Here is a 25,999-nt window from a genome sequence, read left to right on the forward strand (position 1 = left end):
CTTTGGTGGTCTTAAAAGAAGTTTCTTTTTATCCATAAAATTACACTCTTTTTATTACACACCCTTAGGTGTTTTGTTTCTAGATATTTAGATCAAACGAATGTGGTTTCTATCCTAAATCGTGGTGCTGGATGTAAGATGGTGAAAACATCACTTGGAGAGTTTTATAGACGATCCCTCTAAGTTTGTTCTCTTGATTGTATGTTTGTGTTTTTGAAGAAAGGGAAGATAGTAATATTGCAAGTGGAGTTTAGTGTCCTCCAGAGAGTTTGGAGAGCAGACTAAATACCACATTAACAGACTCATCCAGCCTTTCACGGCTGTATGCTCACCTGCTCAGTGATACCTGGTCCGAATTCCACCTTCCTAGAGCTGGGAACATAGTCAACTCCTGGAGTGGCAGAAGCTGGGTCTGAGGGACGCGTAGCACACCAGACAGATGTGAAGGTTGAAAGGTCAGTCCCATGGCGGATAACTGGGATCTTCACTGCTCCTGAAATGAGATTCATAGATTCCCAAGGTCAACTTTGACCCAGAAAATCAATGGTACTTTCCCAAAATGTTCTCTTTCTCAGCAGCAGCAGTTTTATCCTGCTGGCCTGTCTACTCTAACCTCAGCGACGCTTGGTGCTCCCTCTGAGGAAGGCTGAGGTATCACACTCCTTCTTTTTGCCAACACTGAGATTAAGAGCAGACCTAGAGGAGGGTCTCATGCAGGTTGTGCTGGAAAGTAGCCCTTAGGGGAAAATGATTTCATGCCTTCATAAAGGAGACTGTTCACAGAAGAACAATGAACTGTAGGGGGAAGGATCCATTGGAAAACATTTCAAGCCTATACAGGGAGAAGAAATTCAGACGAGCGCCTCAGGGATGAGCTAGAAAATAGTCAATTAAGGGAAGAACCAGCTATGGGACTCTATGGGGCCTGAAGCTGAATGTTCCTAATTAAATGTTCCTAACTGGTTTGATTTCCCCATTTTATCTGAGTGGTGCACACATCATTACTTAAACCATATGTGCTTATTGCTTATCTTAGGAATGAAACTCATTTTCTGGTCCATTGTGACATCATACTTCATAGGGTCCTAATGATATACATGTAGATTTTTAGCTGTTTTCACAATCAAGGTGAGAGCAAAGCTACATGAAAACCCATCAGTCACATTTTTCTAGTCAGTTGTGAAATGACATTAGTCATGACTGAGCATTTGGTGTATGGCAAAGGAAGTGGCATTATAGAAAGGTCTGGGTTCTAAATCCAGCTCTGGCATATTAACTGCTTGATATTTGATGATTTATTTAATCTCTCTGAGTCTCCATTTGCTCTCCTCTATAATGTCATCTTCTCTAGAGAAGATTAAGTGAGAATGCATGAAATGCATGTTGCTCGGTACCTGGCATTCCGTAAGTACTCAAGAAGATCAGTTCCCACTGTCCCTCAGAATATCACCTTCAAAGAGGTGAAAGACCTTGGTCAAGTGGCTCCCATCAGTAGATACTTCTCACAGCTGCTACCCCTCTGGTAGTATGTTTGCCAGCAGCATGCGGAGGACCCCTGTGCAGCCAGGAGAGGGGAAGAGCCTGGGTAGAAAAATCTGCCCACTGACTGCTTTGGGCTGTAGTAATATGAATGAGAAAGTTCCACTTGTGAAGACACTGACATTTTAGAATGTATTTGTTTTAGCAGCGAGAAGTATACGAAATCACTTACCTCTATTCTCAATAGATCTCATTCCCCTCCTTTGCAAGCCAAAAAGCTTAGCACCATGCCTTTCCTCTCGACCACAGAGGTCAACCAATGACTGTAAGCCAGATCCCTCCCTTCCATCACTAATCAGAGAAAGAAAAGTGATTCTTTTCTACGTCCCATTCTTGGTTGTAATACCTAGCATTATATAATGTGTCGGACCAACAGTGATGTCACTGAGGAATGGCATTATCCTCAATTATATCCTTAATTGTCTAAGGATACTCTCAAACCTGAGAGGAAATCATTCAAGAAAGAGGTCAAGATATGGGTGATGAAACCCCAGAGATGCTCTCTGTTACCTGCATCCTCACTGACAGTGAAAGCTGTGTTGCCCAGAGACACAGTGGAGGCATCATTGGGACCATTGATGAGCACCTTGGCCGATGACACCCTTCCGATGCGGGCATTGTCAGAAGCACCTGCCAGGGCAATCTCAAACACTTCTTCCTCTTCATATTCGCTGTCATCAATGAGCATGATGTCACAGGTGGACATGGTGACACCAGGCCCGAATATCACACGACTGTCAGCAGACCTCCCTCTAGATTTAAAATCAGAGCCCGATTCTAGAGCGTAGAGGCTACTTCCCATAGCTGAGTTAGGGATGGTGTAGCAAATCACAGACACAATGCTGCTTGCATCCCCTGAAATACAAAATGGCAAGAAAACCAAAGCATTTGAATGAGTGCTTCTCAAATTCTAAAATCTCTGATAAATTAGTGAGCTTGGTTCCCTCTGACATATTCCACCACTATTCGTGTTCACGCTCTGGCATGAAACCTTCCTGCATTGCAGTCTCTTTTGAGCTTATGAAATAAACCACTTGAGGATTTAATATACCCCAGATACTTCACCAAACAACTTAAAATGGATTTCCTAGTCTGTGAATTTTGTGCTCTGTTAATTCACAAGACTCACTGCCCACCATCTAAGACCGCAGTGGGTGGAAAGATAAGAGACATATTTGGTACTTTAAGTAGCAAAGTAATTGTGTCCTGAAGGTAGAGCTATGGGCACAGTTCACTGCCTTTCTGAATAAACTTCTGTACTTTAACTCCCAGGGAAACACAAGCTTGTTTTAAAAAAATAAAGACAAAACAAAATAAAACCCTCCTTTCTGTACAAATGCCTTTACTTATTAATGCTGCCACTGCCCTGAGTGACGGCCTATTCTGGGCCCACTTGCTGGTCCAGAGCAATCGGTGGGACTTGCTTGTTTTCCAAGTGGCACCTCCAAGGGTTTGCAATATTTACAGTGTTTGTTACACTAACACCCAGCCAGCACATTCAATAAAAAACTGACATTAGCCCCAGTCAGTTTGGCTCAGTGAATAGAGCATCAGCCTATAGACTATTGGGTCCTGGGTTCGATTCCAGTCAAGGGCATATGACTAGGTTGCCTTGATCCCTGGTGGGGGTATGCAGGAGGCAGCCAATCAATGATTCTCTCATCACTGATGTTTCTATCTCCCTCTCCCTCTCCCTCTCCCTTTCCCTTCCTCTCTGAAATCAATAAAAATATATTAAAAAATAACACACAAAACAAAAACAAACAAACAAACAAAGAAAAAAACCTGACATCATTACTTATAGTTGCTGTGTGGCTTTGAATGAAGATTTAATTCCCATGTGTTTTAAAGTCTCAATGTTGCACAATAATAAATCCATATGATCTTTGGTTTGATTTTTAGCCCCTCAAGAACTGACCTTTAGTTTTTACACACAGTTTACTTCTCATCAGAGCTCTATATGTGACTCTCATGGAAGGAAATCTTTAAACACATATCTTTCAAGAACTAAGATGGGAAATCAGTTTTTACAAACTGTAACTTCCCTCCTTGACCAAGGCTACTAAACATTTTATGGATTGGGTGATTGATTAAGAATCCCGAGTACATGAATATTTGCAAGGCCAAATATAAAGTGTTTTAGTCCCATTAAAGAATCAGTGGGTGTGCTAACAGCCTGAGCTACCAAGAGAAGCCTTCTGATAGAACTCACTGGGTAGGATCTTTATCAGGGCTGTGCTGGGGGTTTAAATGAGTTAATACATGTAAAGTACTTGCACATCTGAGTTAATATGGTACATGAGCACTTGGCACGTAAATGGGACTCAATAAACGTTAGCTATTACAAAGCTCCTTGTCACTTTCGGCGCCAACAGACCTTTTCTTTCAATAGGTGCAAATAGAAAACCAGCGCTCTCGTTGACCCGGTAGGTCTTCTTATCAAACTCTAATGTGGGTTCATCCTCAGTGTCATTGATAATGACCTTCGCCTGGGTGAACTCCCCTAGTAGGGCGTATGCTGGCATGCTGAGCTCCACGGTGAAACTCTCCATCTTCTCAAACACGTCATCATCGTTGATGACAATGGTGCAGGATTTGGTGTCCTCTCGCTCATCAAACTGCACCTGTCACAAAGGAAACAACAAGGAGTTAAGCTGTGCCTCAGCTTCCCCTGCTCTGCTCCCCCAGAAGGCCATGGGCAAAGAGGGCCCAAGTCCGGCAAGCACTGAATGAAGCAGCTGGTTCTTCTAGCCCCAACTTCCTGCTGTATCACCTGGAACGCAAGGCTACCTCTTCCCGTTCTTCATCTACAACTGGACTGGTTTACTGTATAGGGACACGGAGGGTGAAGAGATCCCCTCCCATTTAGTGACTGTATTAAAACATGTAGGTAACTGTTCATATCCTGTTTTATTAACTCACTTGAGCAAGAGTCATTTGATTACTTAGTCGCACTTCTATTTGTGGCAAGTTTAACTGGAAAGATCTTTGAACTTGGAATGTGAAGTTCTAGGCTGAAGTTCTGTTTTTTTGGTTTGTTTTTGTTTTTTTTTTTAGTTTCAAGCTGGGTCAGGCTTTGAAGTTTTACATACTTCAGTTTATTTTAAAACATTGAACAAATGCAAGATATTATCCTATTACCATTATCATATTATTGTACAATTAAAACTGACATAGAATCTCAGCTTACTGTATAATGAAGTTTGAATACAGAAAAAGTTACATTGAGGAAAAACCAGACTGAATTTTAGCTTTATATTTGACTAAATCCTTTGCAAATGAAACCTATAATGTGAGCACATTTAGCCTGGTACAAAGGAGATAAGTTATTATATATGCACTTAATTGTAAACTTACAGGGATATATGGTGGTTTTACTTTACCCCCAAATAAAAGAGGACGATAAAACCTTCAAATGGAATCAGGGCTCTGGATCTGTTTGAAATTGAAAGGGTAGGAAATGGGCTTGGAATATACTTTGTGTAAACAGAAACAAAGGAAACATGTGTAAAAATAGTCATAAACCTCTGAAAACACATAATTTTCATCAAAAGTAAATTACCATTACTATCTAATCAGCTAATCAATTTTTACTAAACTCCACATTTCAAAGCACTCCCAACTAAATGGAACACTCCACAAATCTCTATTTAAGATCTAGAACACACTTCCTTTTACTTTTCCCTGAAAAATAGGCATATATAGCTCTTTTTATCATTTTGTTAAGACTCTTCTAGTTCCTCATTTAAATTTGACATAAGCGGCCTTAGCTTAGTTCTGTTGACATGACTCAAAGAGAGCCCACTCCTCTTTATGGTTCCTGTTACTTTATGTTGATATAAGAATAATGAAGTTACTTTGAAAAAACATTTAATCAATACCTAATAAGTGCCAGGCATTGTGCCATACATAAAAGATGACAAAAACAGGGCATTCTGCCATTAAGGAGCTTACTATTTAAGTCCCCTCCTTTCTCTTTTGCTTTCATTCTCCCCTTTTTCTTTCTCTCACTCCACCCTGACACTGATTACCACCACTGCTCTATATAGAGATGACAAATTTATCTCCCTACCCAGAACTCCTCTCCGTACTCCCTATCTATGTATATAGCTGTCCACTGATGGCTCTAAGGCAACTCACACTCACCATGTTCAAAGCAAAGTCAAGATCACCCCCTCACCAAGCCTGCTCCTCTATGTGTCCCCTCCCAGCAAGGGGCATCATCATCCACTTTCCCTTCTGCCCCACTATCTAATCCACTGCTTAGTCCTCTCAGTTGATGGCTTCCTCATCAGTTGAATCCACCCACTTCTCCCCCCTTCACTTTATAACTGCAGCTTAAGCTCCCATCATCTCTCACCCAGCCCATCCAAAAGCCTCCCAACTGGTCTCCCCACACTCCCTCCCTTCAGGTAAAGAAGATAGAGAGAAAAGGTTAGAATTCTGAAGGCTGAGTGTAGAACATTATGCCTTGGAGACTTTTTTTTTGGTCATGAAGCAAAATGTAGACTGAGAAGCTACACATAACTTAAGCTTCGGCAGTTAGAATGTCAATGGAATTTAGGCAGCAAATGAAGAACAAAGTACTGTGAGAATTGAAGATAGGAAAATTACTGAGGAAAGCTGCCAATGGAAAGGAAGGGGGAATAAAAGAAAATTGGAATGTGCCACAATAGTCTACAACCTCGTCACAGTCCTTGCAGGCAGTTCAGGAATCAGAGGCCCCCTCACCCACTTACCTGAGCAGCATACTCCACATAGTCCTGCTGCCCAGGCTGGGAGCTGGCCCTGGAGCTGGAGCTGGCGGTGCCTTGTTCTGTGTGACACAGGACTATGGCGTATTGGTTCAGGTTCCCAGTCCTCTGCACTGTGACGCTGACAGACCCCGCCTTCTCACTGACATTGTAGCTACAAACACACAAAATAGTCGTCTCTGAAATTCTACCCCTGGGTTGTGAAGAATCTGCTAGTTCAATGCCAGTGTCTTCTGGTTACTTATATCCTGGTTTTACTGCTGAGTAGCTAGGCGACTTTGGGCAAGTAACCCTCTTTCTGTCTCTACTGCTTTGTTGTTGCAGGGGCAACAACAGTATTCATCTCATAAATTCAAAGTATTAAGGTGATGTAGGTCAAGTGCTTAGTTCAGTGCCTGATACATACAGTATTCAAGAAATACTTGGTACAATTATTATTTTTATTATTGTTATCACCACCCCCTTATCAGATGACTACAGCTGGCCCACAGAGTGCTTTGCCCAGAATCCTCTGCTTGCCTGACTCCTTTCTCAAGAATGAAGATACAATGACGCTTGTACCTAGTATGTTTAAAGCTGATGAGGGACCACTGGATGTGGAAGACATTGTCTCTGACCACGTTGGGTTTACTGTCTTTCACCAGAAACTGAAAACTATCCATCATCTCATGGATCTTCTCCTCATGCAATACGTAACGAATCAACCCCAAGTTCACATCCTCTGTGAGAAAAAAGACACAGTGCGTTAGCCCGGGGTTACAAAAACAGCCTCATAGCTGTGCACACTGACACACTCAGTCTATTCTTCTAATGGGTCCTGGACAGAACATGTGTTCCGGAGAACAAAAAGGGGTAATAGTCTTAGAAATTACTGCTTCCTCCAGATGCAAAAATACGATCCTGTAGCTCCATGTGACAAAACGCTATATTTATGTACAGGAAATACACTATGGTGTTGTAAATGAGAACTTGCAGGCCTTGGCAAAAAGACACTTCCATAAAGGTCTATGGAATGTTAGCGGCAGATCTGAGAGCTGACAGAGAAAAGTCTTTGACCCCATCCTCTGTGTGCATATGCTCATATCCACACCACTCCCTTCTAATAAGGTTCCTTGGAAGGCATGTGTTCCTAAGAAGAGCTAAGGTTGGATTAAAACAGCCCCCACACAAGGCACGGGTAACATGGGCTAGGAGAGCACAGATGACTGAGGACAGAGAGCAAAAGGAAATACGGCACATGAGTCATTACAGGCAGTTTCTCGTAACTGCTCCCAATGAAGCCCTTCCTCAGAAGTCAGCTAGATTCTAGAAGACCCCAAGGGGCGTCTGGGAAACTAAAATACAAAATGGTCTGCTTGATATGATTCAAAGCAGGAAAACATTTCTGTTAAGGAATCTGCCCACATTGATTTTAATTTCTTTGCTGAAGACTTTAAAAAATATCCATAACCCTTAGAGGACAAACCACACAGGATCACGGATCTCTCATAAAGCCCGGGGGCTGTTTTTGTGGTTTCTTTTTAAAGAAAACCGAGCATTGACATGATCCCTTCCAGAAAACCTGGCCAAAACCTAAAGCAATTTGGGAGCTGAGGAAGCATGGTAAAGGTGAATTTTTTTTGGGGGGGAGAGGGAGAGGGGGCATAATTCAGAGTAACAGGAAAAAAGTCAGAGACATAAAATTCCAAAGTTGGATGGTTAGACATTAAAAGATCTGTATGTTTGTATGTAGGTTACTTAGGGGTGAGAGTGGTCATAGAACAGATTCCTCCCATTTCCCAGTTCCCCGAGGCCCCACCCTGTGTGAAGGTCATGGCAGCTCGGCCAGGCTGCAGCCTGTTCTCCACGTGGCCATGCCTGGGGCCCGTAGCGATCTCATAGACAAGTTGCAGGTCTTCCGTGTCCGGGTCCAGGGTCAGCAGTTCTTTCTTGGTGATCAAGTTGGTTGCCTGGAATAGAAACCCATTAAATTTAACTCCTGTTGTGGGAATAAAGCAAGAACAAGACCCAGTGACTCAGATTTAATTCAGCTCAACAATGACTGACTGAGTGCATTTACTGCACAGAAAACTCTGTCAGTATTGAAGAGGCTCTATGGATAAAACCCAGCCGGCCTCTGCCCTTGATGTGTTCACACTTTATTGGGAAAGAAAGGCTGATAAGCAATGTAGCTTTGGCAAGAGCTATATCAGGAAATTAAAAAAAAAAAAAAAGAGTGCTATGCACTTTTTTGGGAATGGGAGAGATAATTCCAGCTGAACTGGGGCAGAAGAGATTTGAGATGGTGGAATTTGAGCTTGGCCTTTAAAGAAGGTTGGGACTTTGAAAGAATGATACAACACAGGAAAGACGACCACTCCTGAAAATACAGGAGTCAAATGCAATGCTTGCAAGTGAGTAAGATATATATGATACCCTAATTTTGTCCAAATATACTGCTTATATTTTAACTCACTCAAAAAATATTTAGAGAGAATCATTGATCGGCTGCCTCCAGCATGCTCCTATAAGCCCGCAACCCGACCGGGCATGTGCCCTGACCGGGAATCGAACCAGGACCTCCTGGTTCCTAGGTCAATGCTCAACCACTGAGCCATGCCGGCCGGGCCTTAACTCACTCAAAAAATATTTAATGAGAGCAAAGGTTTGAGAGAAAAAAGGGGTGGTCAATAGTATTAAATGTTTTTAACTCTAGGAAAGTAAGGACATGTAAGTGACCTTTGGACTTGACAAAATAGAGGCCATTGGTGACTCTGACAAGAGTCCCTGCAGTAGGGTAGGGGTGGGAAGTAGAATTGCAGAGAGTTTAGAAGAGAGTGAGGTGGTTCTGAATATGGAAAAGAAAAAATGAAATAGGGCAAAAGAATTGATACTAATTTTGTTTGATATATTTTCAAAATTCTGATAAGTTTGGTGGAAAGCTATAGCATAACACCTACATATAAAAGCATACCTAGTTTTATTGTGCTTCACAGGTGCTGTGTGTTTCAGAAACTGAAGGCAAGACCCTCCACCAACAAAAAAGGTTATGACTCTCTTTACTGAGATACCCACTTTATTGCAATGGTCTGGAACTGAGCCCACAATATCTCTGAGGGATGCCTATACAACCAACTAATCAGCTCCATAGGGAAGAGAAAATCTACGTCTTAGAGGGAAAACCACAGGCAAAAGAAAGAAACCAGTTCTCAAACTCAACTCAAGAACTGTGTGTGTTTGGGTGGAGACAGGAATTTAATGCTAGACATGGTTATGGCATATCTTAAAATGACCAAATTGGGCTTTAGGAGAAGGAGAATGAAATTTCTAAAGTATTCCTCTGAGGACATTCACCCACAAAAATACCTCCTTCCCATTAATGGCATATTCCAGATATGTCCCCAAATCTATCTTTCCCTTCTTCTAGTTAACAAACTTTTAGCTGGGCACCTGACTAATCAGCTAGACACTCTATCTCCCAGCCTCCAGGCAACAGATGAGCCCATGTAACCCATTTCTTGCCAAAATAATATGAGTGCAAGAGATGTGTTTAATTTCTGTACCACTTGCTTAAAAGATATCCCTTGCCCTTGCCATGGGTAGTGTTGCTAAGTGGTTAGAGGATCACCCTGCACACTGAAGGGTATTGGGTTTGATTCCTGGTCAAGGGCACATACCTAAGTTTCTGGTTCACTCCCCACCCATTGGGGCACATGCAGGAGGCAAACAGTCAATGTGTCTCTCTCACATCGCCTCTCTCTCTCTCTCTCTCTCTCTCTCTCTCTCTCTCTCTCTCTCTCTCTCTCTCTCTCCCTTCACTTCCTCCCTCTTTTCCTTCCTCCCACTCTCTCTGAAAAGCAATGGGAAAAATATCTTCAGGTGAGGATTAAAATATCTATATATTCCTTGCTCTCTACTTCTCTATTTTCCTCTTCCCATGGACTAAAATACTGATGACTAACTGAAGAGATTAGGGTAACTCCAGTCAACGGCTACAAGCCAGTAATGGCAGAATGGCAAGAGAGAAGGAAGCTGTGCCTCTGAATGATCATGCAGAGCCCTGGACTTGCACCCTGGATGTGAGGGGGCAAATACCTGCTATTTTGTTTGAGCTACTATATTTTGGGAGCCATTGTATAAGAACATGTTAAACTATATACAATCTGAATCAAACCCATGAAGCTCTCCAATCTCAGGAATATCAGCTTACTTAGGGAGGAATAAACATGACTTGAGCTAGAGTTCTTAGTCATAATCTATCATCATGTTCAAGGCTACTGTCCAAGCTGGTTAGTGTGGAACTGGCCGATGGAGGGGCCTTACCTTGCCATCCATACGCTCCAGCCACTGGAGCCCCAGGTTTGTGACAATTCTCGGAGTGCTGTCATCCACTGGGAGGATGTCTACTCGGAACTGCTGAGGCGCTGCTGTGATAATCTGGGGCGGGGGCGGGGGGGGGGGAGCCAAAAAAACTCATCATTCACAGACATCTGAACTATCAGGTCTGGAACCCTGAAATCAGTTGGCACTTCAGAGAGGGAGCTAAGCCGGTTTCCACCACTTGTCACCCCTTGGCCGGAGACTTAGAGAGAATACTGCCTGCTAAAGGGCACTACACAAAGGAAAGCGAGAAACCAGGGGCACAGGCGGGGGCTTCACCTGCCATGGAAGCTGACGTTTACACACCTCTGCATGTAGTAAGTTCAACGTTACCCTGAGGTGAAACAATAAGCAAAACATTTTCCTTTCAATAACTCTTGTTAAATCTTTCCTGAGAGGCAGAAGAAAGCCATCATTAAAATGTTAATGTCAAAGTCTCCAGGTGGAACTCTGCCAGATGTAGAAAGAGGTTTCCTGGGAAGAGATTTTTCGCCCCCTCCCCCCTTTTTTTCAGTGAGCTATCCATATGGGGAAAAAGGAAGAAGAAATTAAGAATAAAATATTTGTGTCAATGGGGGGAAAGGGAGACTTATGTAATACTTTAAACAAGAAAGAATTTAAATAAAAAAAGAATAAAATATTTGTGGGCATAATGAAGAGAAACTTTGGTTTATAATTTCAATCTCCCTTAGACTGATCCACACAACACTTAGGCGGCACCTCCCTGTTCCAGGGGAAAAGGTGGCTGCCACGCAGGGCAGCAGATGCTGGCTTTCCAACCTTCTACCCCCCTCCTTGTAAGCAATTTCCATTTGTAAAATAACAGGGTCCCTCTGGAGACCTGCAGCGACCTTTTATGCTTACTGGAGAGGTAGCCCTCTTGCTGATTTATTCTGAAATCTTTTTTCTCTCCTGAAGGTCGCACTAACTGGGAGCAGCTGCAATGCAGGAGGGAGAATAAAAGCGATGAGCTCCCAGGTGGGTGATGCGTCGCAGACCCCCGCAGTGGCAGGAGAATCCTGACTCTTCGACCCTCTGAGAACGACCTTCTCACAGGCTGCTGGTCTCTAAAGGGTGCAGGAAGACCTTTCTTCCACAAAGGAACCATCCCCATTCGTCACCAAAGTCTGAAAGGGACTGTGCAGGACGGAGCTGACCCTGCTGTAATCCTTGAAGGATGGTAGGGTGTGACGATATAGCTCACTCAAACTGCTTCTGCAGAGTCAGAGACAGACGCCTGTGATGTAGGAGCCCATGCCTACCTTTTACCTGGGTTGCAGTTATTCCCAGCAGAGGGTGTGGGACTGCAGGACACCAGGCTAAGAAGGAATGAGTAAAAATAGCAGGAAAGGTAGTGCAGGGGCTGTCTTAACGTTTCTTCCAGATGCCTGGATAGCAGAAGGGAACAATTCTCTCAAAGAAATAAAGCTGAATGGCTGCATGGCCTCAAGACAAAAGTCTTTACCTGTTTCACTTGCTGATCCTAAAATGATGACAGATGATGATGACAGCCACAGTTGATTGGATGTTCCTGTGTACGGCACTGGGCTAAGTGCTTTACATACATCACGAAGGTGGTATCATCCCCATTTTATAGATAGGGAAGCTGAGGCTTAGAAAGGTTAAATGACGTGCAAAGTCACTCAGCCAGTCGGTGACAGAGCTAGAATTTAAATTAGTGTCTTTTGGATGAAGAAACTGCACTTTTAGCCATTGCTATTCTTCATGAGACTAAGAAACTTTAGCTGACTGAGGGGACATATAAGAGAGCAAGACAATCTAGAACCATATGAAATTAGTAAAAAAAAAACAGATGAAAGAAAAATGACAGGAAAGGAGAAATAATAACAGAATAATAACAATAACTATCAACTTCTATTGAAAGTGCTCATAATTTGCTAACAGTGTTAACTACATACTATCGATTATCTCTTTGAAACCTCGTCTAATTGAAGCTGATGATTATTATTGTATCCATTTTGCAGATGACAAGAGGAGGCTTAGAGGAGCTAAGTAATTTGCTGAAGGCCAACTGATAAGTGACAGAACAAGAACTAAAACAAGGCTACCCTTGGCCTTGAAATGCCATGTTGTGGACAACCTCTGGCATGTTCTGCTATGCCTCCCTCTCCGTTGCTTCTCCTCACCTCTTTCCCTCCTTCCTCAATAATAAAGAAGGGGTTCGTCCCATCAGCAACAGTGAAGGTGAACCAGTCTTTGAGGGAGTTGCTGCCATCGTGGCTGTAGCTGACTCGGTTCTGGTAGATGTCCTCCATGGTGAAGGTGGAGACGAACTGGAAATGCTGCCCATTGGTGGTTCGCTCGATGCTGCCATGACGTGGGGGCTGCACAATGGTGAACGTGACAGACTCAGCCTGTGGAGGAGGCAAAAAGCAAGAGGAGAAGGGACTTCTTAAGAGAAACCAGATGTGCCAGTGATGGCCAACAGGTGGTCAAGTGTAGTCAAACCTAGAGACATTTATAAAATAAGAACTGCATTTTTTATGGTTATCAAAAATAAAGCTAAGGAGGTAAATTATATTAGTTACTATAATTGAATTTATATTCTGATGCCTTCAGTTGTAAGACTAAGGCATTTATATTTGTCCTTTGGGGGGGTAAAAAAACCCCACCTGAATCTTTAACCTCTCCCAGGATGATAGGAACTAGACCTTTAAAAATTATTCATTTCTTTTCCATCCACTTCCCCCCACTTTCCAAAACTCTTACATCCAGAATTCCATATGCATCAGAACAGAAGTTTATTTCCCATTTCTAGTAACTGCTTCTAAGGCGATACATAGAAGCAAAAATAAAGAGGTAGAACACCCTGCTCAAGACTTTCCAAAAATTTCCCACCAACGTAGAATAAAATGAAAAGGCCTGGCCTGGACCAACCAGGCCCGTTGTGACCTGGTCCCAGGACTCCTCTCTGGGCCCGCTCTCCCCCTCTCCTGCTTGTTTAGGTTCCCACCTCTTGGCCTCTTGTTGTAACTCAAAAGTTCTAAGCACACTTGACCCCAGGGCCTTTGCACTCTGGTTCTTCTGCCCAGGGACTGAGGCTCCCAGATGACTGCATAGCTTGCTCTTCTGCTTCATATCTCTGCTCCTCAGAGAAGCCTTTCCTGCCCACTCTGTCTAACATAGCACAATCTCTATCTTCTTCAGCTTGCTTTAGTTTTATTCATAGCACTTACAATATCTGACATGGTATTACATGTTCTTTCTTTATTGTCTGTCTTCCTCAACAAAGGTTGAAAACTCCCTAAGGCTAGAACTTTATGTGTTTTGTTCACGGCTCTGTCCTTCAGGTCTAGAGCAGAGCCGGCACAGGTACGTAATGAGTATTTGCTGAAAGAGTGAACAGATGAATGAATGAGCGCTGGCAGAGGGTAGGGTGCACATAGAACTAATTAATAATTGCTGTGGTACTCTTATGGGAGCTAAATTGTGCCAGAAGGTTACATGCTTTTATCTGAAAGCATCATGAGAGTGAGAGTTCTGTCTCTACAGGCTCTGTTTTACTGTATAAAGCCTAGTTCTCTGAGGATGCCTAAATTGTAATAATTAATTGTCATCCAGAGAGTCTGAATGAAGAAAATTAAAAAAAGGGGAAGATCTATTTTGTCAGTTTCTTTAGTTCATTAGATTCTACATATAAGTGAAATCATGTGATCAATGCAACAGACATGATTCTCAGAGGGAAGTGGGGTTGGTGGAGGAGGGGTGGGAAGAGATTAACCAAAGAACTTATATGCATACTAGAGACGCGGTGCATGAAATTCATGCACTCAGGGGGTTCCCTCAACACAGTCCGGGATGACTTGGGGATGTCTGACTGACCGCTTAGACCCAATTTAGCTCCCACAGGGAGCGGTCCTAAGCTGACAGTTGGACATCCTTAGCACTGCCACAGAGGCAGGAGAGGCTCCCGCCACTTCCACTGCGATCGCCACCCATGAGCCCGGCTCAGGGCTTCTGGCTGAGCAGTGCTTCTGCTGTGGGAGCACACCCACCACCAGGGGACAGCTCTTGTGTTGTGTGTCTGCCCCCTGGTGGTCAGTGCACATCATAGCGACCAGCCATTCCCCCGTTCGGTCAATTTGCATAGTAGCTTTTTATTATATAGGATATGCATAACCCATGGACATAGACAATAGTGCAGTGAAGGCCTGGGAGGGGGCAGGAGCAGGGTGGAGGGGGTCAATGGGGGGCAAAATGGGACATCTATAATACTTTCAACAATAAAGAAAATTAAAAAGAAAAGAGGGAAAGATATATAGGTGCCATAAATCCTTGTTCATGCTAATAAGGAATAATTTTCTATAAATCATGATAAAAATTCAGCATGTTAAAAAGATTGTTGCATGTAATCAGGGGAGAGAGTGAACCTACTTAGGGTTTCAGAAAGGGTTTAAAAGCAGTTTGATGCAAATGTATTCACTTCCTCTTTTTCAGAGGGCTGCAGTCTCTTCAGGTTTTTAGTCCTTCAAGGATACTTGTTCTAACCTCACCCCCCTGCCCTCACCTTGAGATGCTCAGTCACAAAGCAACCACTGGACTCAGCAGATCAGCTTCTCATTCAGCCAGAGAACTCAGGGGCATGTTCTTACCTCTGTATCTGCATCCACGGCCTTGAGCTCAAATTCCGTGATGGTCTTCCTCACGCCCTCCTGCACCCGCATCCCCACATTCTGTACAACGGGCAGCGAGTCATCCACAGGGTGAATGGTGATGTGGAACATCTGGGTCACCTAGAATGGCAGACGTGTGAAGACCAGAGAGACACAGGGCCCCAACCCCACCCAAGTAGAAGGTAAGTGCCCTCTACTTTCTCCTTCACACCATCCCTCACATGATGGACTGACCAGGAACCCAAAAATGAATTCTCTTGGACAAGACCCCCGGGGGCTGTCAGAAGCCGCCTGATCTTGGCTGAGAGCAGAGGGAAGTGAAGCTCAGACAGCACCAGCTGCCCTGCAGATGCTAAGGGAATCCAGTTCCTCACATACCTCATGGACTCCATCTGAGAGCGTGAAGCTGAAGGCATCTGAATGGTTCTCAGACTCACTAGAGTGGACATACTGAACGTTTCGTGAAGCCAGGTCAGCCTGAGTAAAAGAAGTGATCAGGATACCTGGGAAAAGGGGAGAAGAGAAACAGAGAAAGGATGTAAAAATGCTCGCCATACTTCTGAGGCTGGGGAAACGTCATATGCTCACCAGATAGAGTCCTTGGCATTTGTCCCCTAGCATTTATGTGCTTCTCCCTGAGACCTGGTGTTAGAGTTGTTTGCCTACTTTTTTTTCTACAGCAGCATATGTTCTGTGGGAGCACATGTTAACGTAATTATCCAGGCTTCTACTCTGTGCCAAGTCAACAGCAGGTGCTCAATAAATGTTACTCTCCTTTCTCTTGGGGCTTATGCATACAGGTCAAATCTGTGAAAGGTAGAGACAGTGCCTTATTCTCTAAATTCTTCTCTCTTAAGTTTTATATTCCCCCATAGTCTCATAGCCTTTTCTGAAAAACCTATCCTAATTTTTAATATTGTGCAATGGGAACATTGGACTAATAGGGCTTGGCTAAACCATAGCCTTGTTTCTGTGATTGGTGGGGCTTCCCAGCCTCCACAGTTTCATTGGAAATTCTTCAAGGTCCCTTTCCAGGTCTGTGATTCTAGCTTCTCATATACCATGTCAGCCGGGCTGACAGTAGACTTACTGCATGACTCTGGGCTTTGGGCAATCATTCTATATCAACTCTAAAACGACCTAGAAAACTATTATCCTTTAATAGCATGATAGAAAACATATTAAATTTTTTAGAGTCATTTTGAAAGTACAAAAATCTAAAGTGATTTTGAATAATTAATGCCAAAGTATCCCACAAGTGAATAATATCTCTCTGTTTTTAAATGTCAAACAACAATTAGCGTAGAATTCTTGCTTCCATGTTAGGGCTCTGGGACTTACTTCCTGGTCCCAGCCAAGACTGAAACAAAATCACATCTTTTACACCCTCAGTACCAATTGCCTGATGTGAGTGTTGGGGTATTAATTCATTTAATTTAATCCTTCTGTTTGGTCCTGCAAATCATTTGCTGCTGCCTAAAATTTATTATTTGTCATTGTAAATCCTGGCAAAACCACTGTAGCTTTCCTGTAAAAAAAACAAACACAAACACTCACACACACACTCAGAAATTGTACTTTGACTGTGATGCAAGTATCACTGCCATCCTAAAAAATTAATAAACCTGCATGGTTTACATTTGCATCTCTCTTTATCATCTGAAATTTGTTGCCCAGATACAATAGCCTCCTGATACTGGGGCATTAATTTTTTGATGAGGCGTTTTATATTTCTGTGCTTGCTACATGAGCTCTTGACAGGCAAAAAAATGTAGTCCCTGTCTTATAGCTCTGTCTTGTAGTCTGGACAGAAATCCATACCATTCTTTAAAAATTTAATAACTTCAGACTGGTTGCGCTGAGAAATTTAAATCTCTTCCCCTGCGGTGACTCCCTCCTCATAGCTCACGGGGAAATGCTTGTCTGGATTCTCACAATCTACTGGTCACCTAATTCACTCTTCTCTTTATGAGAACCTAGGACTGACTGAGGAAGGTGATAGAATTTTCCTTCCTCTTGGGAAGGAAGCACTGGGATTGATTTTTAAAACATTTTTGAGAGGAAATGGACATATAATAAATAGCACACATTTAAAATGTACAATTTCATAAGCTTTGGCACATCCATAAAACCATCACCTCAATCAAAATAGTGAACATATCCATCACCCCCAAAGTTTCCAGCTGACACTTAATAATTCTTCCACTCTTCCCATCCCCTACCCTATCCCAAAGCAATCAATAAATTGCCTGCTGTCATTCTAGATCAATGGTCCTCAAACTTTTTAAACAGGGGGTCAGTTCACTGTCCCTCAGACCATTGGAGGGCCGGACTATAGTTTAAAAAAAAACTATGAACAAATTCCTATGCACACTGCACATATCTTATTTTGAAGTAAAAAAACAAAATGGGAACAAATACAATATTTGTATTTGCATTGACCCACGGGCCGTAGTTTGAGGACCCCTGTTCTAGATTAGTTGGCATTTTTTCTGATTTTTAAAAATAAATAGATTCATACAGTATGTACTATTTTATGCATAGTATCTTTCACTTGTTATAATCATTTTTCAATTCATCCATATTGTACCACGTGTTAACAGTTCATTCTTTTTATGGCTAGGTACTATTCTATTGTGTGGATATGCCATCGTTTGTTTACGCATTCACGTGATGGTGAACATTTAGGTTAGTTCCAGTTTGTGGCTATTATAGATAAAGCTGCTACGGTCATTTGTGTACAAGTCTTTGTACCGACCTAAGTTTTCATTGTTTCTGGGCAAATCTCTAAGAGTAAAATGGCTGGAATATGTCTTGGGTCATGCTTAACTTTGTAGAAAACTGAGAAACTATTTTCCAAAGAAGGCAGTACCACTTGCCATTCCCACAGCAGTGCATGAGGGCTCTGGGCTTCATCTTAGTGGGCCTTTCCCACTTCTATCCAGAAAATGCTGAACACCTACTGTGCAGAATACTATTGCAGGCTTGCTTATATATTTTAGATTTTATCCTTTAACAACTCTGGGAGGTCAAAGTTGGCATGTTACCTCGTTTTGATAGATCAGACACTGTGACCCAATTAGAGTAGCAATGTGGCCTATCCCAGGTCACACATCTAATAGGGGGACAGAGCTGGAACTGGAGATCAGGGTTGTCTAACTCCAAAGTTTATGCCTGCTAGGAGTATGTTTTTATAAAACTCATCTAGACTTTTCAGACTAGACAAGGAGCCTCTTGGATATCACCCTTATCCTTTAATTGTTTTCAATATAAAAGTAATACATGGCTATTAAAGAAAATGTAAAAAGCACAGAAAAGTAGTAAAGGATCACAGAAATCACTCATAGTATGGAATCACAAGAATCACTCATATATCTACCACTAAAATATCACCATTGTAATATTGCTGAATTGAACTGTTTCTTATACTTGATTGGCCATAACCTTTTTTTATCTGAAATATTGATTTTGATGGGGTACTTAATATTATTATTTAAATGATACCAATGATTAAGTGCCAGAGGGTAATAAGCTGCACCTAGAATGCAAGCTTCAAAGGGACAAGCATTTTGGTGATTTCCTCACCAATGTGCAACTAGAATAGTGCCTCGCACACAGTAGGTACTCAAAACATTTGTGGTGAATGAATTTAGCTCATCCACTATAATCAATATCTGAGGCCTTACCCATTGAGCACAGAATTTTCAATCTCTCTGTACCTTCCCCCCATCCCCAATTTTAGCCTAATTGGGGGCATTGGAAAACTTTTTGCTAATTGGGCATTGGAAAACTTCAGCTACTTGCTCACCACCAAGATGGTGTTTCCAGTAACATGTTCTCCCTGTTGGCTGTCACAGCAGGTACTTACCTTTTGAAAGGTTGCAAGCTTTTAATCCCATGGAAGGTATTTGCAGTCACCAACCTACTGGCTACACTATGTCTCTGGCAGTAGGACGGGGACCCACATTAACCCTGTCAGCTTTTCCAATTCCCTCAAAAGGCCAGCACATTAGAGTGGTGTGGGAAAAAAGCATCTCAGAAGAAAGTGCCTTCTTAAGTGGAGGTTAGGCGATTGCCTTGGCCTCTTGCTTTCAGCATGGTCGGGATGGCCCTGTGCATGGGAACAGTGCTATGTCGGAACCAGTGCTGAACCACCGCAGGCTCATGCCATGGGAGACTCTCAGCTTTTCTTCAAAGCCCCCAGTTATGGGCTAAATTGTGCTGCCCCTTTCCACCCCCCCGCCACCAACTCATATGTTGAAGTCCTAACCCTCAGTGCCTCAGGTGTGACATTACTTGGAAACAGGATCATTACAGAAGTATTGAGGTCACTAGGGTGGGATGTAATCCAATATGACCATTGTCCATATAAAAGGGGAAACTTTGGATATACACATACTAGAGGCCTGGTGCACGAAATTCGTGCATGGGTACGGTCCCTAGGCCTGGCCTGTGATCAGGGCCATCTTCCCTGGCTGCCTGCAGCCGGCCCCACCCCCTGCTGCCAACCACCCTGGTTTCCCCTTGCCATCGGGTGATCGGTACCTGATGGCTGGGGGAAGGGACCGAGAGGTCGACTGTTCCCACCTGCTCGCCAGCCCCATCCCCGCTGCTGGTCGCCCTCTGTGTGTGGGGTGCCCTCTCGCAGTCTGGGACCCCTTGGGGGATGACCACCTGCTAGCTTAGGTCTGCTCACTGGGGGATTTGGCCTAAGCTGGCAATCAGACATCCCTCTGGCAGCCTGGCAGCCCTCAGGGGATGTCCACTTGCCAGCAAGGAGCAGACCTAAGCTGTAGTCGGACATCCTTAGAGCTGCTGAGGAGGCAGGAGGGGCTCCCACCACAACCTCTGTACTGGCAGCCATCAGCCTGGCTTGTGGCTGAGCAGAGCTCCCCCATGTGGGAGCGCACTGACCACCAGAGGGCAGCTCCTGCATTGAGCGTCTGCCCCCTGGTGGTCAGTGTGTGTCATAGTGACCAGTCATTCCTAGTCTTTCTGCTGTTAGGGTCAGTTTGCATATTACCCTTTTACTATATAGGATAAAGGCCTGGTGCACAGGTTGGGGCTGGCTGGTTTGCCCTGAAGGGTGTCCTGGATCAGGGTGGGGGTCCCCACTGGGGTGCCTGGCCAGCCTGGATAAGAGGCTGATGGCTGTTTTCAGGCTGGCCACACCCCCTTTAGGGTGGGGGTCCCCACTGGGGTGCCTGGCCAGTCTGGGTGAGGGACTGAGGGCCGCTTTAAGGCTGGCCTGTGACTGAAGCTCCCAGCCTCTCCTTTTTTTCTTTTTTTTATTCTGGGATTTATTTACCTTCTATAATTGAAACTTTGTTGCTGTCACTGGAGCTGAGAGCCAGGCTCCTGCTCGCTCCAGCTCTGAGGCCACAGCCTTGCAAAAGCAGGTATCTGGGGTTTGTTTAGCTTCTATAATTGAAACTTTGTTGCCTTCAGAGTTCAGAGCTGGGCCGCAGCAGGCGGGGAACCTTGGCTTCCTCCATCACTGGAGCAAGCTAGCCTCCTGCTTGCTTCAGCTGCGTGGCTGCCGGCTGCCATCTTGCTTGGGTTAATTTGCATATCTTGCTAATTAGCCAATGGGAGGCATAGTGAAGGTATGGTCAATTACCATGTTTGTCTATTATTAGATAGGATAGAGGCCTGGTGCATGGTTGGGGTCCTGGGTTGGGGTGGGGGGTCCCTGCTGGGGGCAGGCTGGCCTGGGTGAGGGGTCATGGGCTGTTTGCAGGCCTGCCACACCCCCGATCATTTTGATCTCTGGTCATTCTGGTTGTTCTGCCGTTTCAGTCACTGGGCTTTTATTATATAGGACTAGAGGCCTGGTGCACAAAATTTTTGCATGGGGGGGGGGCGTCCCTCAGCCCAGCCTGCACCATCTCTAATCCAGGACCCCTCGGGGATGTCCAACTGCTGGTTTAGTCCCATAGAAGCTGTTTGCAGTCACCAACCTACTGGCTACACTAGGGGATCAGGCCTAAACCGGCTGGCTCCTAACCACTCATCTGCCTGCCGGCCTGATCCCCCTAACTGCTCTCCCCTGCCAGTCTGATTCCCCTAACTGCTCTCCCCTGCTGGCCTGATCCCCCTAACTGTTCTCCCCTTCAGGCCTGATTACCCCTAACCGCCTCTGCCTTGGCCTTGCTGCCATGGCTTTGTCTGGAAGAATGTCCAGAAGGTCGTCCAGACGATGTCCAGTCTAATTAACATATTACCCTTTTATTAGTATAGATAGGGAGAACACCATGTGAACATGAAGATGGCATCTAGAGGCCAGAAAAAGACCCTTCTCTCAGAAGGAACCAACGCTACTGACACTGTAATCTGGGATTTTCAGCCCCCAGATCTGTGAGACAATAAATTCTGTTTAAGCTTCATAGTCTGTGGTACTGAGTATGGCAGGCAGCCCTAGCAGGTTCATACACCCTGCCTTCATGGAGAACCCAAACTAAGACAATTTTGGTTGGGAGTCATAATACTGAGAAAGGCTGACATTAAGAGAAAACCAAAGCATAATTTGGCTTAAGATCACTTCTGGGAAGTCTTTCCTGACTCACCCCACCCCTTTCTCAGTAGAACTGGCTGTCCTTTGGCTCCTATTGTCTTCTGTCTTGTTGCTATCACAGCTACTAACACACACCTGCACCTATTCATTTGCATGCCGACAACTTCTGAAACATAAAGGTGGGAACCAGTGCTGTGCTAGTAATCGCTGGATTCGAATACGACTCCTCCCCTAATTTAAAAATATAACTCCTGACTGTTAGCTAAGCAACTGAATCCCCAGGTAGGGTCTGCATCTCCCAGCCACCTCACAGCTGGGTGTGACTGTTCTTGCCACTAGGCTATGACCAAAAGTGATGCTTTCTTCTAGTAATACCCATGGAAGGAGAGGGAGGTGGGCTCCCTGGCCTTCCCCCCTTACCGCTGGTGCGGGGAGGACACAATTGCAGTAGTTGTTAGAGTAGAAATGGGAGCCTCATGTTGGGGATCACTGAGCCACCTGGGCCATCTGCCTCTCGATTTTTCTGAAAAAGAAAACTTCTTGCTTCAGGCACTGTATTTTGAAGTCTCTTTATTCCAGCGGCCTAGCTTCTGCCCTAATAATTTAATTCCTTTCTCTGATTTACCAGGAAAAAGAGAATCTTTTGTCTCCCTGATGTGAGGTTGTGGCCACCTCAACCTTGACAGAGCACTTGTGGGACTAGACTCCCAGATCCTCGGAGTCTGGTTCTGGTGTCTGTCTTCCACAGTTGGCGGAGGCAGATGGCCCGTGACATCGCCTCAGGGGAAGGAAAGACGCTCTGCACAGCTTTCCCGTCTACCTACAGAGAGCAATCGCTCACCATGGGCGGGTCATGAAAGGCGGCATGAGAGTCGGTCCACTTCACAGCGAGCCATCAGGAGGATGTCTGCAACACCAGTGGCAAGTGATCACTGCACGAGGCCTGGGTCCCAAGATAGCTCAGTGCCTGCACTACAGACCCTGGCCTAGAAGATGCTCTGCTCCTCTCAGAAAGACCAGGTCCAGCCCAACCCCCACTCCTGGCAGAGACATGCTCACCGTCTGAGACAAATGGGGTGAGGTGCTGCTACTCTTTTAAAAAAATAATTTTTAAATCCTCACCCAAGGACATGTTTACTGATTTTAGAGAAGGAGGTGGGGGGTGGGGTAGGAGAAAGGGAGAGAGAAAGATAAAGACAGAGAGACACATGCCGAAACTGGTTTGGCTCAGTGGATAGAGCGTCGGCCTGCGGACTCAAGGGTCCCGGGTTCGATTCCGGTCAAGGGCATGTACCTGGGTTGCGGGCACATCCCCAGCGGGAGATTTGCAGGAGGCAGCTGATCGATGTTTCTCTCTCATCGATGTTTCTAACTCTCTATCTCTCTCCCTTCCTCTCTGTAAAAAATCAATAATATATATATATATATATATATGTATATATATATATATATATACATATATATATATATATATATATATATATATATATATATATATATATAAAAGACAGAGAGACATCGATTGGTTGCCTCCTGTACATGCCCTGACTGGGGATCGGACCCACAATCTAGGTATGTGCCTTGACCGGGAATTGAACCCACAACTTCTGGTGTACGAGGTGATGCTCCAACCAACTAAGTCACCTGGTCAGGGCAGGTGCTGCTGCTCTGTAAGCTGTAGTCAGCTGCCTTAAGAGAGGATGGTAAGTCAGCAACATAGATTTCCTCTGAAGGGAGACCTTTGACATTTAGAAAGAATCAAATGCATGAAAATATTCTCATTTAGGGGAGACAGGGAAGGAGAGGATGCTGATGAAATGGGACTTGTAATGAGGGAGGGGCAGGGAAGTCCTGCCCTATTAGCAATGGTGTGAGCCCCCAAGAATAGCAGGGAGGGGATTGCATCCAGTATCTGGTTTACTTAAGAATTACCAGAAACAGGTGAATTAAGAAAAACTGGTTAGCTTGGGAGACTACCTGGATTAAGAAATCAAACCTGGAGGAAAAGGGCAGGTGAAGGAAGAGTCCCAGGTAGAGCACGACATCCCCCTGTTTTGAGAAGGCACTTTCCCAAGAGGAGGGAGAAGTGTGTTCACCTACGGGTCGCTCCCTGAGCCATACTGTCGTGGTCTTTGCAAATAGAATTCAAGCTCAGTGACGGTGATACTGTAAACACCAAAAAGGCGAATCTGGAGCAGCCTCACATAGGACTCAGAAGAGCCTGGGGTCAGAGAAGAGCGAGGCTGGGATTTACCAGCCCTGGGCACTGGCAGTGTCTTGCAGGAAGCTCAGGGCCTTTCAAAGCCCCGGGTAGTGAGCATGCAGTTGCCCATCACAACAGCCAAGAGTCTGCCCTTTCATCTTTGGAGAGAAACAATCAGCAACTTGACAGGATTCTGGCAGAAGCAATTAGCTCATGAATTAGTTATCCAATATCTCATGCAGCCAAGGTCTTAGAAGTGCTGATCTGCATACTCCCTGGGGAATTAGGCCACAAAGGGTAGGCCACCTGCTTCAATTTGCATTAGGGTTTTGGCCAGTCTGTCCACCCCTCCCCAAGCCCTCCCACCAGACACACGACACTCCTTCCTCTAGCATCACTGTGGACCCCGACATGGTCTGCCGCATCAGCCTCCAGCTCTGGTAACTCATCTCCCACCACCCTCGCTCTCACTCACTGCCACAGGCACACTGGTCTCCTTGCTGCGTCTGGAACCTGATGTGCCAAGCAGATCCTGACTTTCTGTTCACACTCACTGATGCCTCTGTCTGGGATGCTCTTTCCTTATCTGCAGCTTGGCTGGCACCCTCACTTTCTTTGGATCTCTGTTCAAATACCATCTTCTTATTAGAAGGCCCTCCCTCACCCCTTGCTCCCTGTGCATCCTGGTGATGCCCTTGTTTTTCCCCCAGCACGCATCACCAGTGATATATGATGTATTCTCTTGCTTGACTGCTTACTCTCTGGTTCCCTGCATTAGATGGTCAGCACCATCAGGGCAAGTACTTCCCCCGTTTTGCTATTTCCCTGGTTGAGTGAAGACTCTGTAGCCTAAAATACAAAGAAAAGCAATGAGGATCTAAATATCCTCCCAACTGCCTCTAGCCTGTATGACGTACAAAATAAAGACAATTCAACTTTTAGAATGTTTATTCGGCAAGTGTCTCTTGTCCTTCACCTTCCTTCCACTGGCATATTCCCTCGGTTCTCTCCCTGAAATCCCTTCCTTCCTTCTCTCCTTCCTTCGCCAGCTGCGGCCCAGTGAATACTCAGTAGGTACCAGGTATTACCTCATACATGATTCTCCTCTTACCTGGTCCTACTACTGTTCCCTGGGTGAAGCTTCACTCGCTCCCACCTGGTCAAATGTGAATCTCCTACCCACGGCCATTGCCTGCTTTTCCCTTCTTTCGTTCATCCTGTTGGATTCCAGATAAATTTCATTTCTTTTCCTGCCTCAAAATTCTGCAGTGACTTCCTATTGCCTATTTAATTAAATAGGAATTATCTCAGATTTGAAAACCCTCCATAAAATGTCAGTTTACTCATGAGCACCATCTATTTTCAGAGCATATGCTTTAGCTAAACTAGCCCAGTCATTTTGTTTTAATGTGTCCACATGCTGTCCCCATCTCTGGAAATAGCACAATTTCTGTCTGCCCAAACTCTGTCTTCCAAATGCCACCGCCAGGCACCTTATCACCCCATGTAGCCTCTCCCACTTTTGAACTCTTATGACAACAGGTTTATGCAGTTCTTTAAGCACCAGCCATAGTCTTCCTTGAGTTATGGTTATCTGCAGGGAAGAAGTTCCTTATCTCACCCAGTAGAAAACTCTGGAAGGGGAGAATTGTATTTTATTTACCTTTTTTTTTCTTTACCAGGAGCAGCTAAACTAGAATCTTGCTCAATACACATGCTCACTTGCTCTTTGCTGAATTAAAATTCTAAGCACAATGCATCCACACCAGGCCAGGTGCTCAAAGACTTTAAAAGAAGAACAGGGTGCAGTGTTTGCCGTAAGAAACTGACAATCTAGTTATAAAGACAAGTTTGCTTTATAAGATTGCAAATTTTTATTCAACTTTCAGTGAGCACCTACAGTTTGCTAAATATAATGCAAGGCGGTATCTCATGGTCAAGATTAGTGATGCAGAAAATAAATACTCATAGATTCTAGGGATATGTATTCTAGGGG

At 44.4% G+C, this 25,999-nt stretch overlaps 1 protein-coding gene across 1 annotated transcript in view; it reads right to left on the reverse strand.

Annotated features, from left to right (window-relative positions):
• FRAS1 (Fraser extracellular matrix complex subunit 1) overlaps window positions 1-25,999 on the reverse strand; it is a gene marked incomplete at its 5' end in the record, with an annotated part of 444,917 nt that overhangs the window by 51,528 nt on the left and 367,390 nt on the right. Inside the window, 10 exons of the mRNA XM_081100823.1 lie at window positions 333-493; window positions 2,050-2,394; window positions 3,917-4,163; window positions 6,279-6,447; window positions 6,855-7,014; window positions 8,092-8,242; window positions 10,596-10,709; window positions 12,800-13,027; window positions 15,266-15,406; window positions 15,665-15,789. Coding sequence (XP_080956949.1) covers window positions 333-493; window positions 2,050-2,394; window positions 3,917-4,163; window positions 6,279-6,447; window positions 6,855-7,014; window positions 8,092-8,242; window positions 10,596-10,709; window positions 12,800-13,027; window positions 15,266-15,406; window positions 15,665-15,789 — 1,841 coding nt within the window. The remainder of the gene's footprint in view (window positions 1-332; window positions 494-2,049; window positions 2,395-3,916; window positions 4,164-6,278; window positions 6,448-6,854; window positions 7,015-8,091; window positions 8,243-10,595; window positions 10,710-12,799; window positions 13,028-15,265; window positions 15,407-15,664; window positions 15,790-25,999) is intronic.

Source organism: Myotis nattereri (assembly GCF_964212035.1).
Source record: "Myotis nattereri genome assembly, chromosome: 1".
NCBI classification, from domain to species: domain Eukaryota; kingdom Metazoa; phylum Chordata; class Mammalia; order Chiroptera; family Vespertilionidae; genus Myotis; species Myotis nattereri.